Raw genomic sequence first — 23,080 nt, forward strand, 5'->3', positions numbered from 1 at the left:
ATGTGAATACTTGCAAAGTTGCATGGTTGTAACTTGTAACAATGTGGGATTTCATACTTTTCTGGAAGGCACATTCACATCCATTTTATGTCAGACATGTAGGGGCTAATTATGAGTTTGGCTGCTGAACCAACCGAACTCCAATATGGTGGTGGTGAGGTGGCCATCAAGCCGGCGTATTACGATGTTTCCAACAGGCTGACCAGAGGAAATGTCATATTACGACGTTCCTGCCGGTCAGCCTGTCCAAAACAGTGTGGCGGCACTCAAGGAGCCAAGGCTAATGCCGCCGCACACAGTATCTTCGGAATGAGCACTGTCTGCTAGAGCATTCCGAGGGTGCCAACAGGGGGGTCCCAATTCTGCCTTTCTGCCAGCCTTTTTATGGTGGGGACTCTGCCATTTACTGACTGGCGGAAAGGAAAGTCATGATCAGCATGGAGGTGCCGAACTCAGCACCGCCGTGGCTGACCACGACTTTCACTGCTGCCATCTCGTCCGGATCCCTGATCCCAGATGAGTTGGCCATCTCCTGGTAGTCCGATCGTCAAGATTGCAACGGTCTGACGTCGTCTTCTCAGGACAGCCAAACTCGTAATGAGGCCCGTAGTTATGTCAAAGAGTAAGTCCGTATACACAGTAGGAATGTGGATAACATTTCTCAGATGTGAGGGAAGGGTATATATAAGTTCATCATTTTGAAATAAACAAAACATAGTATAAATGAACTTGAGTAAAATATTTCTGCATGCTATATTACTGCTCGAGAAAATGTTTGTACACACACCGATTTTTTGGAATCAGTGACAGTTTCAGTTTACCATGAAGATTGCTGGAACCCATTTGAATTAACCGGCAGTCAGAAATGTGAGGGAATCAGATGCATAAATTCAGAAATGTGAGGGCATCAGATGCATAAATTAATAAGGCTAGGTTTTATAAGTAGTAAATCAACTAGACGATATTTCCACCTGTCCATACCTGACTTTTGGGAAACAAGGTACATTGATCAAAGTATGCTTTTATCACACATAAAACCTATCTAGTACTATGTTGCATATAATTTTTCAAAGCTCTGGGTCATGAAATCTCGATTGCTGAATAAAGCTTCACCATACTAGTCCAGAATGATGTAAATATGAAAATCTTTTTTTCTAGCTACCTTCTGGACCACCCAGAAGAACAGGACAAAAAACACATAAGGCTATTTGCTGAATAAGTCAGAGTAAACAGAACAATGAAAAGATTTATACTTCTGTGACAGCAGATAGAAAGCTTCAGAATGGTCAAATATTCTCGCTTGTCTGTAAAATGTCATACTTACAGCTTTCCAACTGCAGTTGGCAGGTCTGTTTGTCCATGGGATATTTTGCAAGGTCCATCTTGCAAGAAACAGTAGTTGTAATTCTTTGGAAAAAACAGAAATAGATCACCACAATTACCAAAAAATTAAATTAAAGTGACACCAGTTTTGCAATGAGTATTGCATTTACCGCAGAACTGGAAAAACCTCAAATATATGCATTTCTTAAAGATTGCAGTAACGCAACTAAAACGCCTAAAGGCGCTTCAAGTACAGTGTCAAAGTATACATAATATTTTACATTTCAAGGACACAAGATAAATAAATGGTTCCAGTAACTGACTGTCACTAGGGCCAATGCAAGCTATATTAATTCTATATTTTTGAAATAATGATTTACGTCTGCGGTAGTAAACCTTCCTTTGGAAATAATAGTAGAATTATCTTATAAAAGCTGTGTTATGAGGTCTGGCTTGACAGAACAGTTGTATACTGAACTATTGTCACCAATCTTTGAAAATATACATAGAGAGGTCTTAAGCTGCACCCACAGGAGTTTTCTCCTGACTTGCCTAATGATATTGCATAACATTCCAACTCCTAAAAGTACTTCCATTGGAATTCTTGAGGGAATGGTTTACATGTATATAATAAACACCAATTCACGCTTTCTTCTTCCCAGGCAAAGCCAGTAGGGGCCTGATTGCGACCTTGGCAGATGGAATACTCCGTCACAGACATGACGGATATTCCTTCCGTCGTTTTACAAGTTCCTTTGTATATAATGGAACTTGTAATATGGCGGACAGGATATCCATCACGTTTGTGACAGAGTATCCCTCCGCCAAGGTCGTAGTCAGGCCCTATGTCTGGCTTTAATATGATATACAGCCTTTTGCATGCAACATATGCAAATGGTATTGATGCATGCCTTTCTTTGTGTGCATTACCAAATTAAAACTAGACCTTTTGCCTTTGCCAGAGCTGTTTTGTAAATGTACCAATGTCTTCTGTGTAAAAAAGCATGCTTTCTCCTTCCATTATAAATTGAAATATATTCATTAATACACTGTGACAATATATGTGTCCCTTGTAGAAGAACCAACCTATGTCCTTCATCAACTACTCTTCGTGACCTATTGGCTTTGGCATTGGTTTCTATTCACACTATACATCTTCGGTGATGCTGTGCAGTTTGACACATAATAAAATAAATAAATTAAAAAATGTTGCTGCCCATCATTTTGTAGGCAGCCGCACCATGCATGCATGCACCTACCAACTGACATGGGTGCTTTTTTCTTTTTAGTTACAAATCTGACGTGGATCAGTAACTGCAAAGAAATAAAACTTGCATAAGCATGTATTTTTAAAGCGTACAGGTGGGGGGACAGAAGCAACGCAGTGGGGGGTGGGTGGGAAATGACAAAGCAATGCAGCAGACGTGGGGGAATGATAAATCAACAAGCGTGGGAACATGAAAGCAACACAGGGCCTGGAGGGGATGTGAAAGCAACTTGGGGAGGACTGGAGTGAAAGCAACATGGAGGTTGGGGGAAAGCAACACAGCAGGGCACAGTTGGGGCACAGCAATGGGGAGAGGCACATGAGTGAGAGTAATAGGAAGGGGCTGGGGAGAAGCAGTCAGGAAACAGAGAGCAACGCCAAGTGCAAAGGAGACATGTACATGAGGGAGATGGCTCAAACACACACACACACACACACACCAATAGACTGCTTCACTCAAAAACATAGTGCTCGAAATGCAAGAAGTGGAAGCAGTAATACCAGCTGTTAGACCTGACATGCCTTAGGGTGGTCACCCCTAACTTTTTGCCTGCCTCCCTCCATTTTTTGGACCCTGTTTTGCTGGCTTTTAGACTCTGCGCACTCTACCACTGCTAACGAGTGCTAAAGTGCATATGCTCTCTCCCTTTTTAAACATGGTAACTTTGGATCATACCTGATTGAACTATTTAATTTACTTATAAGTCCCTAGTAATGTGCACTATATGTGCCTAGGGCCTGTAGATTAAATGCTACTAGTGGGCCTGCAGCACTGGTTGTGCCACCCACTTAAGTAGCCCCCTTAACCTTGTCTCAGGCCTGCCATTGCAAGGCCTGTGTGTGCAGTTTCACTGCCACTTTGACTTGGCATTTAAAAGTACATGCCAAGCCCCTTTTTCTACATATGTCACCCCTAATGTGTGCCCTAGGTAACCCCTAGAGCAGGGTGCTGTGTGGGTAAAAGGCAGGGCATGTACCTGTGTAGTTATATGTCCTGGTAGTGTAAAACTCCTAAATTCGTTTTCACACTACTGTGAGGCCTGCTCCCTTCATAGGCTAACATTGGGGCTGCCCTCATACATTGTTGAAGTGGCAGCTGCTGATCTGAAAGGAGCAGAAAGGTCATATTTAGTATGGCCAGAATGGTAATACAAAATCCTGCTGACTGGTGAAGTCGGATTTAATATTACTATTCTAGAAATGCCACTTTTAGAAAGTGAGCATTTCTTTGCACTTAAATCTTTCTGTGCCTTACAATCCACGTCTGGCTAGGTTTAGTTGACAGCTCCTTGGGCATTCACTCAGACACACCCCAAACACAGGGTACTCAGCCTCACTTGCATACATCTGCATTTTGAATGGGTCTTCCTGGGCTGGGAGGGTGGAGGGCCTGCTCTCACACAAAGGACTGCCACACCCCCTACTGGGACCCTGGCAGACAGGATTGAACTGATAGGGGACCTGGTGCACTTCTTAGCCACTCTTTGAAGTCTCCCCCACTTCAAAGGCACATTTGGGTATAAAACAGGGCCTCTGCCCTACCTCATCAGACACTTGCTGGAGAAGAAACCTGAACCAGAAACTACATCCTGCCAAGAAGAACTGCCTGGCTGCTCAAAGGACTCACCTGTCTGCTTTCTACAAAGGACTGCTGCCTTGCTGTTGGCCTGCTGCCTTGCTGAACTCTTGTCTGGCTGTGAAAGTGCTCTACAAGGGCTTGGATAGAGCTTGAAATCTCAGGACCAAAAAGACTTCTCTTTTTCACTTGGACGCTTCGTGCGCCGAAATTTTTGACGCACAGCTTGTTCTGCGGCGAGAAAAACGCCATACACCGACGCTGATCGACGCAACGCCTTCGGGACGACTGGAACTTCGACGCACGGCCTCGCAAGGACAACGCCGCGCGTCCTCCAGAGGAGAAATCGACGCGACGCCTGCTGTGAGAGCGAAACTTCGACGCACAGCCCCACAGAACAACGCGCAGCCAGAAAACAAGCAGGAGAATCTACGCACAGACCTGGGACATCTGGTAATACCCGCGATCCACAGAAAGAGACTGTCCGCGTGGCAGAAAACAACGCACGACTTCCTTGCGTGGAAAATAACGACGCAAGTCCGTGTGTGCTTGGGATAAATCGACTCACGCACCATTTTTCCACGTATCTCTTCTTCTGCGGCCCTCTGCGGAGATTTTCCACTCCAAACCAGGTACTTTGTGCTTGAAAGAGACTTTGTTTGCTTTTTAAAGATTTAAGACACTTTATATCACTTTTCAGTGATATCTTTACAAATTCACATTGCAACTTTATTCGTTTTGACCTACAATTATCCTGATAAATATTATATTTTTTTCTAAACACTGTGTGGTGTATTTTTGTGGTGCTATATGGTGGTATTGTATGATTTATTGCACAAATACTTTACACATTGCCTTCTAAGTTAAGCCTGACTGCTCGTGCCAAGCTACCAGAGGGTGGGCACAGGCTAATTTTGGATTGTGTGTGACTTACCCTGACTAGAGTGAGGGTTCTTGCTTGGACAGAGGGTAACCTGACTGCCAACCAAAAACCCAATTTCAAACACCAGCCTTTTAAATAGATTGTAAAGAAGCACACACAAGATTGACAATCTGGGACACCAATAAGAAGCAGGCATATGAACCTGACAATGAAAATCAATCAATGGTAAGTAATAGGCTGACTTCAAGCCTCTCCATATTCTTGTTATGCCATAATATGCCATGCACTGTCTAGTAGGTTAAACCTAATAATCTTGTTATCCTCCTATGTAAACTATCACAAAATATTAGTTGTTTTCTTGCAGTAAAAGATTCAAGAAAATTGCTTTAGAATACTTGTACCTGTATTTGACCTTACGTGATGGACAAGCGTTTTGTTTAGTCCATTGAATGAGGGCATTTTTTTTTTTTTTTAATCCTAAAATCAATTTTGATCAGATATATAAAGTTCCACAGTTGTGCTGTGAACTTTTATTCTCTTTAAGTCTCTTGGCCAGTATGCTAATCTTCATTTTTCTTTGTAGGCACAGGATCTTTTCAATTGGCTATACGTTATGTCACTTGATTACTTATAAATGCCTACATCGAGGAATTCCAGTGTGTAAACATCCATGAACCACATTTTGAACGTCCAGAAGCTGTGTTTTTGTAACTCAGTGCCAAACTCTAAACTAGGAAGGTTCACTTGTAAGACTGAGGTCTCACAGCACAGCACCGCACCTTCTCGCTGCCACTGAAAATCAATATCTTCTTTGAAAAATTTCTTGGAAACAAGGCTGAAGCTTATTAAATATATTACAGTTTCTATTTAATGGTTATGAAAGTAGTAGATAGCAATAGCGATTGAATCTAGTAGCCTATGTTAAGTCAAATATGTCAATCAATAACATAACAGAACACCCCTTATAACACCACATCACTGACTGACCTCACAAGTTGAAAGCAGTTTGTTCAGAATTATTAATATAGGATGGCCAAGCATCACTGGTACTCTGGTGGCATGTATATATATATGGTTTAGGGGTGGGTAAAGGTGAAGGGTGGTAAAGATCATTTTAAAGTTTAGGGGTGGGTACTAGTAAAGGGTGGCAAGGGTAATTTTAGAGTTTAGGGGTGGGCAGTAGTAAAGGGTGGTAAGGGTAATTGGTAGTGGTAAGGGCAGATTAGAAGTAAATTAAAAAAAAGGAGTTTTGGGGGCTTTCCCAAAAAAATAAAACATTTCAATCTCTTACTTAAATTGGGTTTGTTTATTTAAAATTGTATGCTTTCAGTGACATTTTCACCTCACTGCAACTATGTGCATGTAGGTTTCACGTACCTTATTATACTTACAATGTGTGGTAAAGATGTGCATGGTAAAAGCTGCATGGAAAAGGCATACCTGGTAAAGGCATGCATTGTATTGTCATGCAACCCTTCATGGAGAGCTACCCATGCTGTCAGGCACTGTCTGATTAGATGAGAAGATGATTCCACTTTATTGATGCCCAATTTGATGACTGTGTTTTCTGAATAAAGTTTCACTGGTACAAAATGTTATTAAGGGATTATATATTGTGAAGAGGCACGTTACCTATTTGCTTAAAGTAGGTTCACCACTGAGGCAAAACCATTGATGAAAAAGTAAGACATCGACAAAAACGAGAACAACGTAACTGTATTTTATAACTGCTATTGTAACACAACTGGTAGCAAACATATCAGCAAAGGAAACATTAAGGATCTTATTGTGATTGTGGCTGTCCTCGCACTGCCACACTCACTGTGGCTGTCGTACTGCCAAGGTTGTGGTGGTCTGACCACCACATTACGAGGTTAGAGGGCAGCCCCACCAACCTACCGCCGTCTCCATCAGGATCGGAAATCCTGGCGAGTGGACGGTGGTGCAGTTTGGCATCAGCCCGGGCAGCGCTGAACTCAGTGCTGCCCTGCTGATTACAACCTGGTTCTCTGCCAGCCTTTTCATGGTGGTTTGTCCACCATGAAAAGGCTGGCGGAGATAAGGTGTAGAGGTCCCCCTGCCCAGCACCATCATAAAGCGCACTGTCTGCAGTGCAGACAGTGCACTTTACGACCGTGCTGGCGTCCCCTGCGGATGGCAGCATTGCCGCCGGCTCGATTATGAGGCACTTTCATGCTGGGCAGACTTGCAAAAACCTTGGCTGCCTCTGGTCAGCCAAGCGTGAAAGTCTTAATGGGGCCAAGGGGGGAGGTAATAGCAGACAGTGCACATTAAGACAGATCTGGTGCCCTATGCGGGTGGCAGCATTGCTGCTGGCTTGATTATGAGCTGGCGACAATGCTGTTGCCACATTCCTGCTGGGCTAACTGGCAGAAACCTTGGTTTCTGACGATCAGCCCAGCGGGAAAATTTTAATGGGGCCAACGGGGAGGTAGCCAGCACCTTTGCAACCACCTCATTGGGAGTTTGGTGGATGGGTGTTCCGTTTGCCGAGCTTATAATCAGGCCCTAAATTCTTTGCGAGCTTTAACACACAAATAAATCAGTTTGCTTGTTTTGGCATCAGTCCATCATGTGTGCATGTGCAGATGTGTCCATACATATTTGTTAGTCTGTGTGAGTTTTGAATGTGTTGTTTGGGTTTTTATGTCCACAGGGCCTGGATTTATCTTCCTCTGTGGGCATGGGGTCTATGTTGGTCTTTATGTGCCAGGGTGGCTGTAGCTGTACTAATCTACATCAATGTGTCCGTATAAGGGTGAATCTTCCTCTGAAAATTGGGTGCCTTAATATACAAAAGAAAAACCTATTGACTGTGTCGATGTTTGCTAATCTTAAACCTTATCCCCTGTCTCCTCCCACAGACAATGTAATTGAAATAGTTTACATTAAAAATATTACACAGAATCACCTATTTAAAATATTGGTTAATTATTGTTAACGACTGTTAACTTAATGAAAATATAAACATATGTGCCTGCTATGGTGAAATAAAAATATGTATTTTCTAAAGCAAGTGGCAAATCCATATTCAATGAACACTACAGGATAAACTACTTAATTCTACGTAATTTGTGAAAGTAACAATGCAACCTAGAATATCCAACAAAGGCCCATGGAACTGCTCAGCCTTCAGCATAGTATGAATAGCATTCCCATTTACCTACTTGTTACGTAGGCTTTCATTGGAACCCTCCATCATGAACAATCAGATTGAAATCCAGTTATTGACTACTGTGTTGTAGCAACAGGGGTAACAAAAGGGGCTACCCACTGTTGTGCGGTCACCAGGGAAAATGGTCCCTTCCCTTTGTTGCGTTACTTCATTGAGTCTTGAGACCCAAATTTGGCATGAGAATGTTGGGGTGTAGTTGTACCTGGCTTCTTCTGCCTCTCCTGTCAGCATGGGTCTCTACAGACAAGAACTGAAATGAGGAAGCAACCTCTGATGCCCAGCGTCTCCCCCAAAGCTGCTGTGAGTGCAAAGCCAGATCCTTTGGGCAAGGAGGGAGCGGAAGTCCCAGAGGGTGGACAGTGGAAGGAGACCAAGTATATCTTTTTACAGTACGGATTTGGGTGAAGGAGACTTATCTTCAGTTGGTGAGGAAGGTTTAGTTTGGGGAAAGGTTAGGGATCTATTTCGAGAGTGGTGTGGGTGGATGGCAAGAAAACACTTTATCATTTGGAGAACCAGCCATGTAATGTATGGCTAACCCATTATTCCTCTGCCAGTTTATATGTAGGAAGCAGAGGCAGAAAACTTTGGAGGCCATATATAACATAACATTTTAGATGGTTAAACGGTGAATAATAATGGGGATGATTGTCACCTTGAAGAGTTCTGAATGACATCAGAGCCAACTCAAGCTTCACTCTCTTTGTATATCTAATGTCACTTAGAGCCCCTCAATGAAAAACACTTCCATTATTCAAAGTTTTAAATCTACAAGTTTATATTTTGTTAAAAAAACTCTGTACGTTAGCTTATTATAAGGATTATCATTGGTAATTGTTTGACATTGGTCTCTATTCATGCTTTAGTTAGGTTTAATTTATGTAAAGCCTGGTGTCACTAATGAAAGGTCCCCAAAACCAGACTGCAGCAACGGTTTATGTGAGCGTGGAGGTCTAGTATTAGTTTAGCATTTACACTGTACGTTGTCGGAAGTCTTTTGGGTGAGCAATGGAGCTCTAGGAAAAAAATACAGATAATTTGCAATTGGTTCATATTATCAGCTGTAGTGAGACAAGTACGGGTCTGGAATTACATCTGCCTCAACACCAGTACAGCAGCAATTACATGCCATTCATTCACCTATTAATGTTGTCCCATTGAAATGGTTACCTGATGGCATACAGAACAGTGCCATTGGCGAACAGCCTGATAAGACGATTCTCCACCGTGATGTCATGCAGGAAAGACTTCTTGGAGTCCACAATGTATGTGTCTGGGACCCAAAGCAACTGAACCAACCGAGCATCCAAACTAAAACTCTTGTTGCCTTCGAAAACCAGACGTTCATCAGTCCAGCGCTGGCGCAGAAATATGGTAGCTGTGTAATCCTTTTCAAACGAGAGAGGTGTGCCATGCGAGACAAAAAAACAAAGTATAGAGTTATCAGTTTCTATTCACAGGGGATTTAGAAACTACAATTTCTTAGAAATGTATTGTGGAGAATTCAGAATAAACAAAATCGTGAATGATCAAGACAATGTAGAAAATAAGCAAGAAAACGCCAGTTCAAACTGGATGATTTTGTAGAGGATAATTCATCTTTCAATTACTCTATGAGGTATACACTAGAAGCATGAACTTATGTGCTGTCTGTGGTTGTGACACCAAAGTTCCATCTCCTGACACTTTATTCATTAGGAAAAGGTATTAACAAAACAGTAACTGCTTGGTGAAATGTGTGCTTTGTGAATGGCTAAAGACATGGTATAGCCATGTGCGATCTGCTGACTACACTGTCAAATCTTGTAGCTGAGATGATTCATTCAGCCCTCGATGTGGCTGCCTACCCAAGACCTTCAAGGTATTTATTCCTAACTTATCCTTAAAAATTGCTTGAAACTACTATCTTAGAGTAATACCCCTGACAGCAGGTTTTGCATGGTGTTGAGACGGATTACTTGAGAGACCATTGTGCGCCAGCGAAGGGAGAAAGGACAGGAATGCGCCACATGCCATAGACACGGGCCATTCAGTTTGGTGCAGGGCAGTGCAGCAAGATGACTTTCTGCACTGCCCAGCGCCAAATCCCCATGAATATGCCCCTTACTCTAGATGTAGAGTCATGTGGCAAACACTGCAATACCACACAAAACCACAGAAATCCTGTTACAGGTGAAGTAACTGCCTGCATGTTTAAAATGCAAATCGTGCCTAGTGGACAAACTTAATTAAGCTTTGTACGCTTCTGAGTACCTTTTCACATAATCTTTATGGTCATGTATGCAGATACTCACACCTGCAAACAATCACTCAGCTGAGAATCAATGCACAACGAGTTACTGAGCTATAGAAATATGGCATTTGAGTAAACTGCAGATGCTCAACAGCCAATGACTTTTGCCTCTGAAATCACACCTTCTGCACATGAATTTATATCCAAAACTGAACTTTATTGGTAGAATGTCATGAATTTTGATCACATATTGTGCTAATGATATGAACCCATGATAATAGTATCGAGTTAGTGCCAGTGGTGTAACAAAGGCCTCCACAGCCCTGGGCTGAAAGCTCCTGAGTCAGTCCGGGGGGCCCTCCACTTACTTTGCAGGGGGACTCCCTCAAGTTTTGTTACGCTGCTGGTTAGTGTACTCAGTGATGGAGGTGAGAAATAACTATAGCATCGAGTTGGTTTCATGCACCAATGTATATTCTGTTTTCTGATAAGACCAGTGCTTAATTTTTACTGGTGGCTGCCGGTGGGGGCCACTACGACTCACATTTGTAGTCCGGCACTTATTTTTCCTCGTCAGACATTTCCTGAGAGCTTGAGAGGGAAAAACACAGAAAGGGGAAAGAAGAAGGAAGAGAAAGACTGAAAAAGCATTCCAAAGAGAAACCAATAGGAACCCCAAAAAGTGAGCTAGAGCAGCACACCTGTGCTGCCATCAGTTAGACACAAGCACTTACTCAGTATCTATACTTTGAAAGAAAACAATCCAGTTATTCCCAAGTAGCCGCATGCTTCACACTTTCGGACCGCTAATGATTTCATTGCCTTTATGAAACAACTCACCATGTTGGCTTCAGAAATGGCATCAATGCTGGCAACCGCTAGTGACACCTTTACTACAACAGGTTTTCCTGAAAACGAGTTTGTGAGAAAAAAGTGAACTTAATTTACAGTCCATTAAAATGGGAGATGCAAGCACACCTGGAACATATTACACATTTTATCATTAACTCTGTGAAAACGACTCAACAACAGTGCACTCGGCTAAGGACGTAGAACTTTAACAAAAATAAAATATGCTCTTCTTTGCTACAAATGTTTTAACTTTAGCCTTATCTGGTAAGCACAACTCTACTATTTTCAACGGTTTTGTAGGTGTGTTCCTTATGCAGACTCTCCTGCACTTTGCGAGCTGCATCCAAACTTCTTAACAGAAAAAGACAGCAGAAGAGAAAAGGAAGTGCAATATTTTGATATATTGCAGATGCCAGGGTACAAAAATAAAGGCTGCTGTTTGATTATGTTCACAAACATAAAATAGTTCGTTTTTCTTTCTGCATATGCTGTCCTTTTAAGTTTCCGAACTGCATTTCCTACTTTTATCTAATGCTACTTCCTCTTTCAAAGTTAATAAAAAAAGTTAAAAAAAAAAAAAAAAGTGCCTACTCATAGTTTTGTCACTGGAAAATTCATCAACAGACTTTTAAGTATTGATTACAAACAATGAGGAAGCCAACAGTTCAGCCTTTTTGTTAGCGAGGGTTTTGCCACTGAAACTCTGGGGCATATTTATAAGAAAGTGGAGCATGGCAGCGCAGCACGTGGCCTTGCTGTGCGGCCCTGAGCCACAGAGAAAGACAGAAATGCACAGTATTTACGAAATATATTACATTCCTGTCCTCTTTCCCTGCACTGGCGCCATTTTGGCTGCCTTGCACCAATGTAGGACCTTTGCACCATGGTGCAAGGGTGCCTGCATTGCATTCAGAATGGATTTTGTGCAGGAAGGGACATCTTCATGCACAAAAACTATCCATTGATGCATTTTCCAGGACACAAAGAAAGAGGTGAAAATGAGGAGAAATAAACATATCACAGTTTTGATGCACTCCCAGGTTTACATAGCCTTGTAAAGCTGGGAATGCGTCGAAACCCATGGGTGTTGTGTGGGAAACCCACCTCAATGCATGTAGAATGCCCCTCTGATGCAGACTAAGGCAACGCAGCAACTTGAACTGCCTTGCCTTACTCCTTTGCTGACCTTGCGTGGCCTCATAGATATGAGTCTGCATTCTACGTCGCTGGAGAGTCAAAAAAAGTGATGCACCGGTGGTGCACGGGGCTCATAAATATGCCCCTTTGTGTTTTGCCACCAAATATCAGTGAAAGAAAATCCTACAGTGAAGCTTTTGGGGCTACCATAATATGGGAGCTGGGAGTATGGCCCTTTTGCTGAACGAACAGAGTATTGCATAGTTGATACCCTTGACAAACAGACTGTTTTTTTTAACCTTTTTAAGAAATTCCATGCATGCTCATATCTTTACTATGTGCACATAAATTCCACAATTGCACCAACATGTTCTGGGGTTTGAGAAACTTGCGTATTTTGCATCAGCTTAAATGCATCTTACTCTAAAAAAAATTAACTGAATGGCCCATTCTGGTGGAAATTCAACTCAAAAATGTAATTTTAATGTGATTTCTGGCTGCTTCTGCTCTAAATGCTGTTGCTCGCATTCAGATTTGTAGTTTTGCTCTCAAAAACTACCTGAATTGTCCACTAAAAACTCTGCCTGAAGTGTTTTTTGCCCACCCAGGTTAAAAGAACTGTGCAGAAATGATGGTCATGTTCCAAATTACTTGAACGGTACATCCCACATTAAAATTTCTCCTCGCGATTATGTGATGCAGTGTAATCTTCATAATTTCCCATAAATCTTGCTATCCAAAATTACCAAAATTACAGCAGCTAAGCAAGCATAATTAAAATTTCGTTCAGGCCTACTTATAATAACAGCAAAGGCCAAGTCTTCTTTGCCAGCAGACAGATGGCAGGACCAAAGCTCTCTTAAGTGCAACCTCTCCCACAGCTCATGACATCAGACTTATTGGGAGTGGACTGCCAGGACTCTGAGGACCAGACTTCCTTGCCAGCAACCAGGAGGTGGGATCAAAGTGCTCTTAGACCGGGCACATCTTTGTCCATCATTGACTCGCAGAGGCTGGGCTGGGCCACCTCTCTTGGCTTTTGTTTTGGGGTGGTTATTTACCCCCCTCAGCACCAGTGGCTGCAAGGTACGTACAGGTGAACTTTGGTGTATTAGTGACTTTTTATTTTTATATTTAGTTAACAGTGATTACAGAAGTACATTTGGCATTTATGTGGTCCACCATAAGCAGAATAGGATAGGGAAAACAAAACTTCCAGGTGCTATAATTGCAAATTATTCAAGTAATACAACTTTAGACTCATTATTGGCTAGGGCCATGGGGTTCATAACGAAGGAGATAGACCTAGCAGAGAGGTATGAATCGCTCGAGTAAAATGAACGTTCAACCATCATTCCAGAGATCAATATACCAAGTGCCATTTCCTCAAGTGCGCCCTAGGAGGAGGGAATCAGTCTCAGAAATATGCAGTGACTGTGGCCATAGAGTTAAGAGGAAAAAGAGGATGACCAAACCCCCGGCTGGGCAACCCAACCATGGCAATGGAAGCCCTGGTGAGACACAAATGCAAAACTTTCTGTGGGTGACCCCTTTCAGATATCTGGGGGGTGATGGTGGGAAAATTTAAAGAAATTGTGGGCTTATGCTTAGCTCCCCTGGTGGAGAGAATACAAGGGCTGGAAACAGTATTCAAAGAAAATTATTTGCAAACATGCGCCTTTGATTCTTTATCAAGTCCCCCTGCTTCAGGTATGACTCGTGCTCAACTTGACTTTGTAACTCGCCATTCCCATTGCAAGGAAATGTAAACACTAGTGTAGAGTCTACACTGTACCCAATGGTGCATTTCAGTTGCCCATTAACTGTTCTAACATTCACTGTCATCAAGGGGTCCAGCTGGCCCAGCCAGTAGCCAGAAGATGTAATGCGGATAAACAAATGAGCAGGCCTGTATTGAGCTGCAGTTGCAGTTCACAGCACTTTCATTTAAACTTCCATGGAATGCTGGCCATATGTTGTTTTTTTTTTTCAAATGTTCCCCCTTTCTCAATCATCATGGCGGAGTTTACAGTCAAATAAAAAACAAGATATCGCAACTAAGAATACAATTTCCTCTCAGCGATTATAGGAATTTACTTTTCGTTCGAAGAGTGGACTGGATTGGCCCAGGTGGGGAGATTGTGTGGTTATCACTTTCAAATACCCACAGTTTATCTTTAAAAAAACTAACCATAATATCCACATGAGCATTTAAGTGTTACCTTTTCATTTTTTTATAGGCACCTTCTTCCTGATTCAAACCTATCACCTCCTGTGGTGCCAAGGTCTAATTCAACAGAAATTGTGTAAGTGGCAATCTCAAATCACTTTTCTCCGCTTGCCACTCTGGTCGACCGTGATTGACTGACCCGTAAGGACACTGGAGACAAGGGGTTCACACTGAATGAGTGTGTTAATGCAGCACAGCACTGTCCTAAATCATCCAGGGGGCAATTATTGATAACTTTACTGTGCTAGAGTATTTTTGGATTCAAGACCAAGCAATCTAATTAGGACTGGCTAACTTTTTTTGAAAGATATGACATTGTCATGATTCAGCACTATGGGGTGGCTTATTGAAGACATTGTTTGGGATGGATACCAAACTTTTACCATGGGGGCTTGAGCTAGGGGGGAATTGCTCAAGCTGGCATCAAGATTTGGGGTGTTTAATGTTAAGTCCTTTGCATGTCCTTATTCAGGAATTTAAGTTGTCTGGGTCGTCTTGCCGAATTCTTTTAATTTTTATCTGGTTAGATGTTATAATTCAGTCAATGTGAAGAATAAGGAGGGATATATCAACACCCTATTTCATGTTTTAATTATTTTAAAGGAAACATCATTTTCTGTTCTTAATGACTTCAGTGTTATTCTGAGAGGGGATTTCAATTCCAAAATTGGATCCAATGCTACCTGGTTTAATAAAGAGTGTAGAACAGCTAACAACAAGGTATGCCATGTCCTAAAAAGCATCCCCATACACCAAAACAGCTTTATTGGTGCAGTCTACAGACTAGCCATCAGGAAAAGGAAGGCTGAAATTAAAGATGAAAGTTGACAAAATATGATGAAGGCCCTTAAAGTTCGAGATTGTGGTGCATTCTGGAAGATTGTGAAAGTTAATCTCAGTATGAGATTTAACTCTAATGGGTTTGGCAATAACATTAGTGCTGATATTCCTTGTCCTCCCCGCTGAATATTAATTTCGCCTTGGAGGAGGCAGTAGACATTTTTAATATTAGCCCATCCAGTGTTGATTGTTATGGCCAAAGCTCTAAATGTCACTGTCAAAACTAGCATTCAAACCTCATGGCAGTCAACCACCATCATACCGATTTATAAGAAAGGCAGTAGGCAAGACCCAGAGCGCAATAGGCCAATTTCCTAATTAGATTCAGAGGTTAATATTGTAGGGCATATCATCCTCCATAGAATAAAGAACTGGGTGAAAGAGAACAAAGAGATAAATGTGGTGAAATATGGAAGGTATGGTGTAATATGGACGGAATGGAGAAGGAATGGGCACTCAAGAACAGTGTTTCAACTTTCATCTAATCATTGAAAAATATACTCTATCTAAAAGAGGACCTCTATACCTCTCTTTCATGGACCTTAGTAGTGCCTTTCATCATGTTAAACAATCAAAGCAATGGGTTATTTTGACACAAATGGCTTTACATGATGCCCTTGCACGTTTTTGGAGTACCCTACACAGCAGCATAACTGCCTTGATGAGATATGGCTCAACGGGGGAGTGTACTGCTCCCTTTAAGCTAGCTTAGTTGGTTCATCAAAGCTGCGACCTTTCCCCTATTTTATTTGTTTTATACAATCAGGGGTTGAGTGACTTCTTGAGTTCTAATGGCAAGGATCAGCTGAAGGTGTGGTCTGTGCTTGTCCTGTACACCTTTACGCAAATGCTGTGGTGCTAATTGCAAATACTCTGATTGGTCTGAGCGGCTGTATTGAAAGTTTTGTTAGTTTCATGGACAATATGGACCACAAGACCAATATTTCCAAAACTATTTTACGGTCTGCGGTCACCATCCATCTAAGATCTGAACTATTACCATTAAGAGAAAGCCCATTTTGAGAGTTCCTGACTTCTCGTATTTGGGGGTGACCTTTAATACATGGAGCACTTGGTTTCTTTCCATTTCACTCAGAAGCACACACCTAAATTAGTCTGTGGGACTGTTTTTGAGATAGCCAGAAAGGTGAAAAATAAACCTTTGTTACCCATTCTTGAAATTTACATATGTTTGCTAGGATGTCTACCTTCAAGCCTGCACTTTTGCACACATGAGCAGTTGGGACTTCCTTTTGTTGAGAACTGCATTAAACTCGCACCACTTCATCTCTGGTTCTCCATATGGGAAAATGAACAGGCCAACCTGAATCATACGGTGATTACTGATTGATTTACTTGTGATTAAGGCCTTGAGGTTCAATGGCTTAGCTATATCAAGAGCATTATGGAATTCTTTGGCACACCGGTTTTATTTACTTCCCCAAGTCGGAGTGCTAAAGGAGACACAGTAAAGGTAAAAAAGCTATTCTTGTCCCTTTGTAATACGAATCGAGAAGACAATGAACTTATAGGGATTATGTTTTGATTCAAAGTAACAGTGGCATAGAACTCTACCTTAACTATGTAAAAGATAGATGGGAAAGGTCCCTGGGCCATATTTATACTTTTTGACGCACAACTGCGATAACGCAGTTGTGCGTCAAAAATTTTAACGCGGGCTAACGCCATTCCAAAGCGCCATGCGGGCGCCTTATTTATGGAATGACGTTAGCTGGCGCAGCTGACAGGTGTGTGTAAAAAAAAATGACCCACATCAGGCAGCGCCGGCGTAGGGGAAAATGGAGCTTGGGCGTCAAAAAATGTGGCAAGTCAGGTCTGAGGCAAAATATTGGCCTCAACCCGATTTGCGCCATTCTTTTTGACTCCCAACCCCCATTGAAATGACTCCTGTCTTAGCACAGACAGGAGTCATGCCCCCTTGTCCAATGGCCATGCCCAGGGGACTTATGTCCCCTGGGCATGGTCATTGGGCATAGTGGTATGTAGGGGGGCACAAATCAGGCCCCCATATGCCACAATTTTTTTTAAAAAAAATTACTTACCTGAACTTACCTTAAGTTCCCTGGGATGGGTCCCTCCATTCTTGGGCGTCCTCCTGGGGTGGGCAAGGGTGGCAGGGGGTGTCCCTGGGGGCATGGGAGGGCACCTCTGGGCTCCTTCCGAGCCCACAGGTCCCTTAACGCCTGCCCTGACCAGGCGTTAAAAAATGACGCAAAAGCGGCTGGACGTCATTTTTTTTGACCCGCCCACTCCCGTGCGTCATTTTTGCACGGGAGTTTAAATAAGGCGCACATGCCTTGGAGTCATTTTTTAGACGGGAACGCCTACCTTGCATATCATTAACGCAAGGTAGGTGTCCACGCTAAAAAATGACGCAAACTCCAAGATTTTTGGCGCTAGATGGGTCTAACACCAAAGTATAAATATGGAGTTAGCTCTGCGTCGGATTTGTGTAAAAAAAAACGACGCAATTCCGGCGCAAACAGAGTATAAATATGCCCCCCTGTTTACTAAATTTAGGCTAGGCACTATAAGTTGCCATTTGTGCATTCCCTTGGGATAGTATGACTCGTGGTTAATTGTAATGCCACCTAGGCTTTGATGCATTTTATCTTTTTTGTAAATATTATGTGTATTTTACATGTAATTTCTTATTGTCAATATCAAAATCTCATGTTTTTATCACACAAACCTTCATTGCTTAAATATGCTGCCTAGTGCCTTGGTCTGCTTGGTGATTAGGAGTGTTTTAAAAAAAATGACATTCGTCTACGTAATCAATGAATTTTTAACCTGAAAAATGTATATCTCTTCTTTTTAATTTTTCTCTTTTTAGCATGTACTGTATTTTTGTGTGTGTTTTTATGATTGCTGTGAAATAATCAAATAAAATGTATTGACTGATTCATAGATTGATCAGCAAAGTAAAACAAATGTATGTACAAGGATGACCAGTGAACATCACTGGGCCATGATGACACACCAAAACAATCAACAGCATAGACTTCTTAAACATAAAAGCAAGAAATAAGCATAAACTATATCTGCTTCTAACAATACAATTAATTAAGGCCTATTCAGTAAAACCTATAGGAAATGCAATCGGGACAATGTAACAACCCAAGAAATGCCATGTCCCTCAAGAACAGTCAAGCCAAACAACTGAAGTTCATGAACAACATTTGAAAGCCAAGGGCTGACCCAAAGCCCCTTTTCTTTCTTACAAAGAGTGGTGGAGATCTTACTATGGTAAAGTAGTTTAAACTTAAAAGTAAAAAAAGACAGAAAAGTTAAAAGGTTTATTAAATTTGATAAATGTAGTAAATGTATTTTTATGTTAATTATTACTGTAAATAATTATATATATTTATTTTAAATGTACAACAGCAACATACTACAGCATTAATAACTTAATTTAAATTCAAAATTCCATTATTTTTAATATATTAGGTTAAAATAAAGTTATTTTTCTGAAGTTCAAATTAAAAAAGCTAATCCTACCCAACGTAAAATGGTCATTTTATTTATTATGCATTGATAACAAGTGATACACAGAATTGATTAAAAGTAATTAAATTTTATTGTGATACTACATATTATATTCTTTTTTTAAATTCAAATAGGGTATTGAAATATATTAAAGTAAAATAAAAAAATATTATTACTTTTGGATTTTTATTTTTACATTAAACTAACTATTTTAAACAATTTGTTTTTATTTAACGTTTTTTTATATGGGATTTTAGTATAACTCCCTACCACCAGTATTTTCTATGGGATGGTGTTGCAGTACCTGTGAATACTGAGCACTGAGCTGGACTATATTTCCATCTGTTTTGAATACGTTATTGTCTGTAGTAACTTTAGAAGTGCAGTTTTTGGGCTTACTCTTTTGTGGGTGGGTGCATGTCCCTCCCTAAATCTCTCTATAACCTCCACCATTCCCGCCTTACACCTTACTTCATTCCTCCCCTTTAGGAGTAAGTACTCCCCATTTTCCTGTCACTCCTACATTTACTATTAAAATTCATATGAATGTGTGTGGAAAATCTGCAGCTCAGGGAGAGAAAACAGAAAAACATAGGAGAGGTGGAGATGGCACCTCAACATGTAGGTTTGAAAATAGCATTTTGTGATACTACTAAACATACCACAAAATGCAGCTTGTGATTAGGCCCCCTACAGGTTTCAAGAGTATTTAGTGGCCCCAGGTCACAACTCCTTTTTCATTTATCAATTTAAAGAATTAGCCTCAATGATGGAATTTCACTTCTCCAATGATAAATTGATAGGCGAATTCACTATAGTGTCGACCATTCATAAAAACCCCTTGAGAATTAAATTAAAGGAAATTTGTGCTTGCCACAACTTCACCTAGAATCTTGGCTGTCCAACACATAAGAGAATCAGCTCCTTATATCTAATTATAGCCAACTCCATTCTAATAACATTGGAAGAAAAAACATTCTTGACTAGTCTGATATCATTCCATTTTCATTCACATCTCCAAAGACAACTTCCAGAAACAAGGTCAATTCAAACCCATCAAAATATAGAAAACAACACTAAAGTACAATTCTGACAAACATTTTTCAGAGAAAGGTAGAGCTATCATTCGAAAATCGGATACTGCCATACCACTGACCAGCTGCTGACTTTCATATTGAGTTAACTAAGAATATACATCAGAAAGAGATCTATATTCAAGGCAAAAAAAAACAACAAGGAAAGTGGAGAAAATCTGAGAAAGGCAAGAACTTTTGTAGCACTCCTGCCCCTTAAAAATGAAATGGAAAACTTTAAAGACCCCAACCAACCAAAGCAAATTACTTAAAGAACAAGATTAGTGAAGAAATCAAATAATCCCTGTTTCAACCATAAGTTATTTTCTAAATCCTATCAATCGACCGAAAGATTCAGCTCAATTGCCAGGGATAAAAACATGGTCAAGTGCCTGTTGGAAACTGAGTTGTTAGTTGACTGGGTTGTGAACCTTAGCCAAACAACAACCACATGTCTAGTCAGGGTAAGTGTTAGGCAAACCCTAAATTAATCTTGCTCATCCTTTGGTAGCATGGCACAGATCAGTCAGGCTTAACCTAGAGGCAGTGTGTAAAGTATTTGTGCAACACATCAAGCAGTAAACCAGTAAAAACACCACACAAAAAGATACAACACCACGTTAGAAAAATAGATCTGACTTTAATAAATAAAACAAGACCAAAATGACAAATATCCAGTAAGTAGAACTTGAGATTTAGATTTTTAAAAGTGAAAATAGCACTACAAAGAGTAAAGGACTAGCAGTGGTTAGCTGGTTATGCTGGACTGTGACAAAGTCAAAGGTTCTGTCTGACCACAATAGAGTACTGGCTGGCAAAAGGGACCTTGTTAGGACCCCTGAGCAAAAGTACAGTAATCCGAAGTTGTGGAGCATTGTGTGGATTCTGGTCAAGGATGCTTTACGCAGCAGAGGCGATGTGCCAGTTCAGAGATGGGGTGAGGCTTCGATGTGAGGTCCTGAAGCATTGATGCTGAGGATCCTGTTGACGGGGCTTGTGATGCTTAGACCGGTGTTGAGGATGCATTGTGCAATTGACACGAGGTGTCAGTTCCGATGAGCAATGAAGCTGCGATGCACAGTTTTGGCATTGACAATGAGCCTGCTGTCAGCGGGAGATGCGAGGAGCTTGCACCAGGTAAAGTGCCACACAGTGGCAGTTCTGAAGGCAATGCATTGAACCCAAGATGTGGGATACAGTGGTGATGCAAGTGTGTTGTGATGGGTCCAGTCCATGCAACCGCAGCAATGCGTCGGTTCTGCTTGAGGATTTGCCGTTCAGCCAAGGAGATGTGTTGGTTCTGCTCGGGATGCATTGTTTAGCAAAGGATGTGTTGGTACTGCTTAGAAAGCACCTTAGGCCCACTTCCAAGGGCTAAGGACTGGGATGGCATCACTTGACTGAGTGGACTCACATATGGCATAGCCCACGTGCAGCAGAAGTGTGCTGGACGTCTTTTATGTCTCCGAGACTTCAGTTCAGGAAGCCAGACAGCCCTTGGAGTGACTTTGGGTTCAAGTGATGCAGGTTGAGTCCTTTTCACCCATGCAGGGGAACAGCAGCCAGCATGGCTGCACAGCAAGGCAGGAGTCCAGCGAAGCAGGAGTCCAGCAGAGTGTCAGTCCTTTAGCAGCACAGCAGTCCTTCTTCCTGGCAAAGTATTCACATGTCCAGAAGGGCACTGAAGTGGTGGTGTTTGAGGTCCAGTACTTATATTCACTTGGGCCTTTGATGTGGGGGAGACTTCAAAAGAAGTGCGCAGAGATCCTGCCCTTCCTGACCTGGCTCTGCCCTGAGTACCTGTAGTACCTATTTAAAAGGGACTTTTAAGTAAATGAAATATGCCATTTGAGGATGAACCAATATTACCATTTTAAGGGCAAGGGAGCACACGCACTTTAGCACTGGCTAACAGTGCTAAAATGCACAGAGTCCTAATACCAGCTAAAACAAATTCAGCAAAAAGGAGAGGAGGAAGGCAAATGGTTTTGGGGTGACCCTACAGAAAGGGCCAGGCCAGGTCCAGCAATGTTTCTTATTGAAAGTCCAGAATGTTCACAAAGACCTGGCTCAATGTAAACATGTCCCTTCATACCAAGTAAAACAATTATTCATTCCAACTATTGGACAACTGTAGTCCTGATGTGGATACAAGTCATTTCTCCTCTCTTTCTCAAACCTACCTGCTAAAACCACTTTGGATGAAGGCATGTTATCTTCAGCTTTTATGTCTGGCTAAGTTACCCTCTCACTCATTCAAGAAGCAAAATCTTCACCTAGATGACCAAAACATCGGGTCAGTTACTAATGTACCATTCTTGCGAAAAGCTATTTAAATTCTGTGGGAAACAACTACTGAAGTATTGGTACACAAAAATAACTTTTTAAGAAAGTCATATCTAGCTTCCAGTCAAAACACAACATAATTGTCTAGATGACATCCTTAAAACAATGCACAAAGGTGAAGCTTGTCTTGTGGTCCTGTTGGTTCTGTAATCTGCAGTTGACACCATTGACCACTCTTCCCTCTAGAATGGTTATAGAAGGGAACGTGCTACCCTAGTTGATATCATTCCTGAAAGGAAGATCACTAATAACACAATTTTAGTCATTCAGATCTTCATCCTAATCTGTGGTCAGTGCGGTGCGACCAGGCTTAGTACTCTCACATCACCTCCAAAGATCATTATGCTGATGACACAGGCAATATCTTAGAGTTTCTGACCCTTCAAATCGAACCTTCCCTGAGACGGTAACTGACTGGATGACTCCCTTTCTTTCTAAAACTCTTAGCATGACTAAATTCTGACTTCTTTTTTCCAACTACTCCATGCCACCATTTAAAAATGGCTTGACATTCTCTGCCATCTTGTATCTGTGTTACCCTGGCTTTAATTGTCAAATTTCTAGGTTACATCATTGATCCGTTTCTCATCCTCAGTGAAGATGTAAATACATTT

General features: G+C 41.5%; 1 protein-coding gene across 1 annotated transcript in view; it reads right to left on the reverse strand.

The window, feature by feature from the left end:
* The window catches only part of GABRP (gamma-aminobutyric acid type A receptor subunit pi), a 126,413-nt gene that overhangs the window by 42,987 nt on the left and 60,346 nt on the right, over window positions 1-23,080 (reverse strand). The window contains exons 4-6 of the mRNA XM_069199336.1: window positions 11,319-11,386; window positions 9,416-9,633; window positions 1,325-1,407 (exon numbers count right to left, since the gene is read on the reverse strand). Of these exons, the coding sequence (XP_069055437.1) occupies window positions 1,325-1,407; window positions 9,416-9,633; window positions 11,319-11,386 (369 nt within the window). The remainder of the gene's footprint in view (window positions 1-1,324; window positions 1,408-9,415; window positions 9,634-11,318; window positions 11,387-23,080) is intronic.

This window comes from Pleurodeles waltl, chromosome 7 (genome assembly GCF_031143425.1).
Source record: "Pleurodeles waltl isolate 20211129_DDA chromosome 7, aPleWal1.hap1.20221129, whole genome shotgun sequence".
Lineage (NCBI taxonomy): Eukaryota > Metazoa > Chordata > Amphibia > Caudata > Salamandridae > Pleurodeles > Pleurodeles waltl.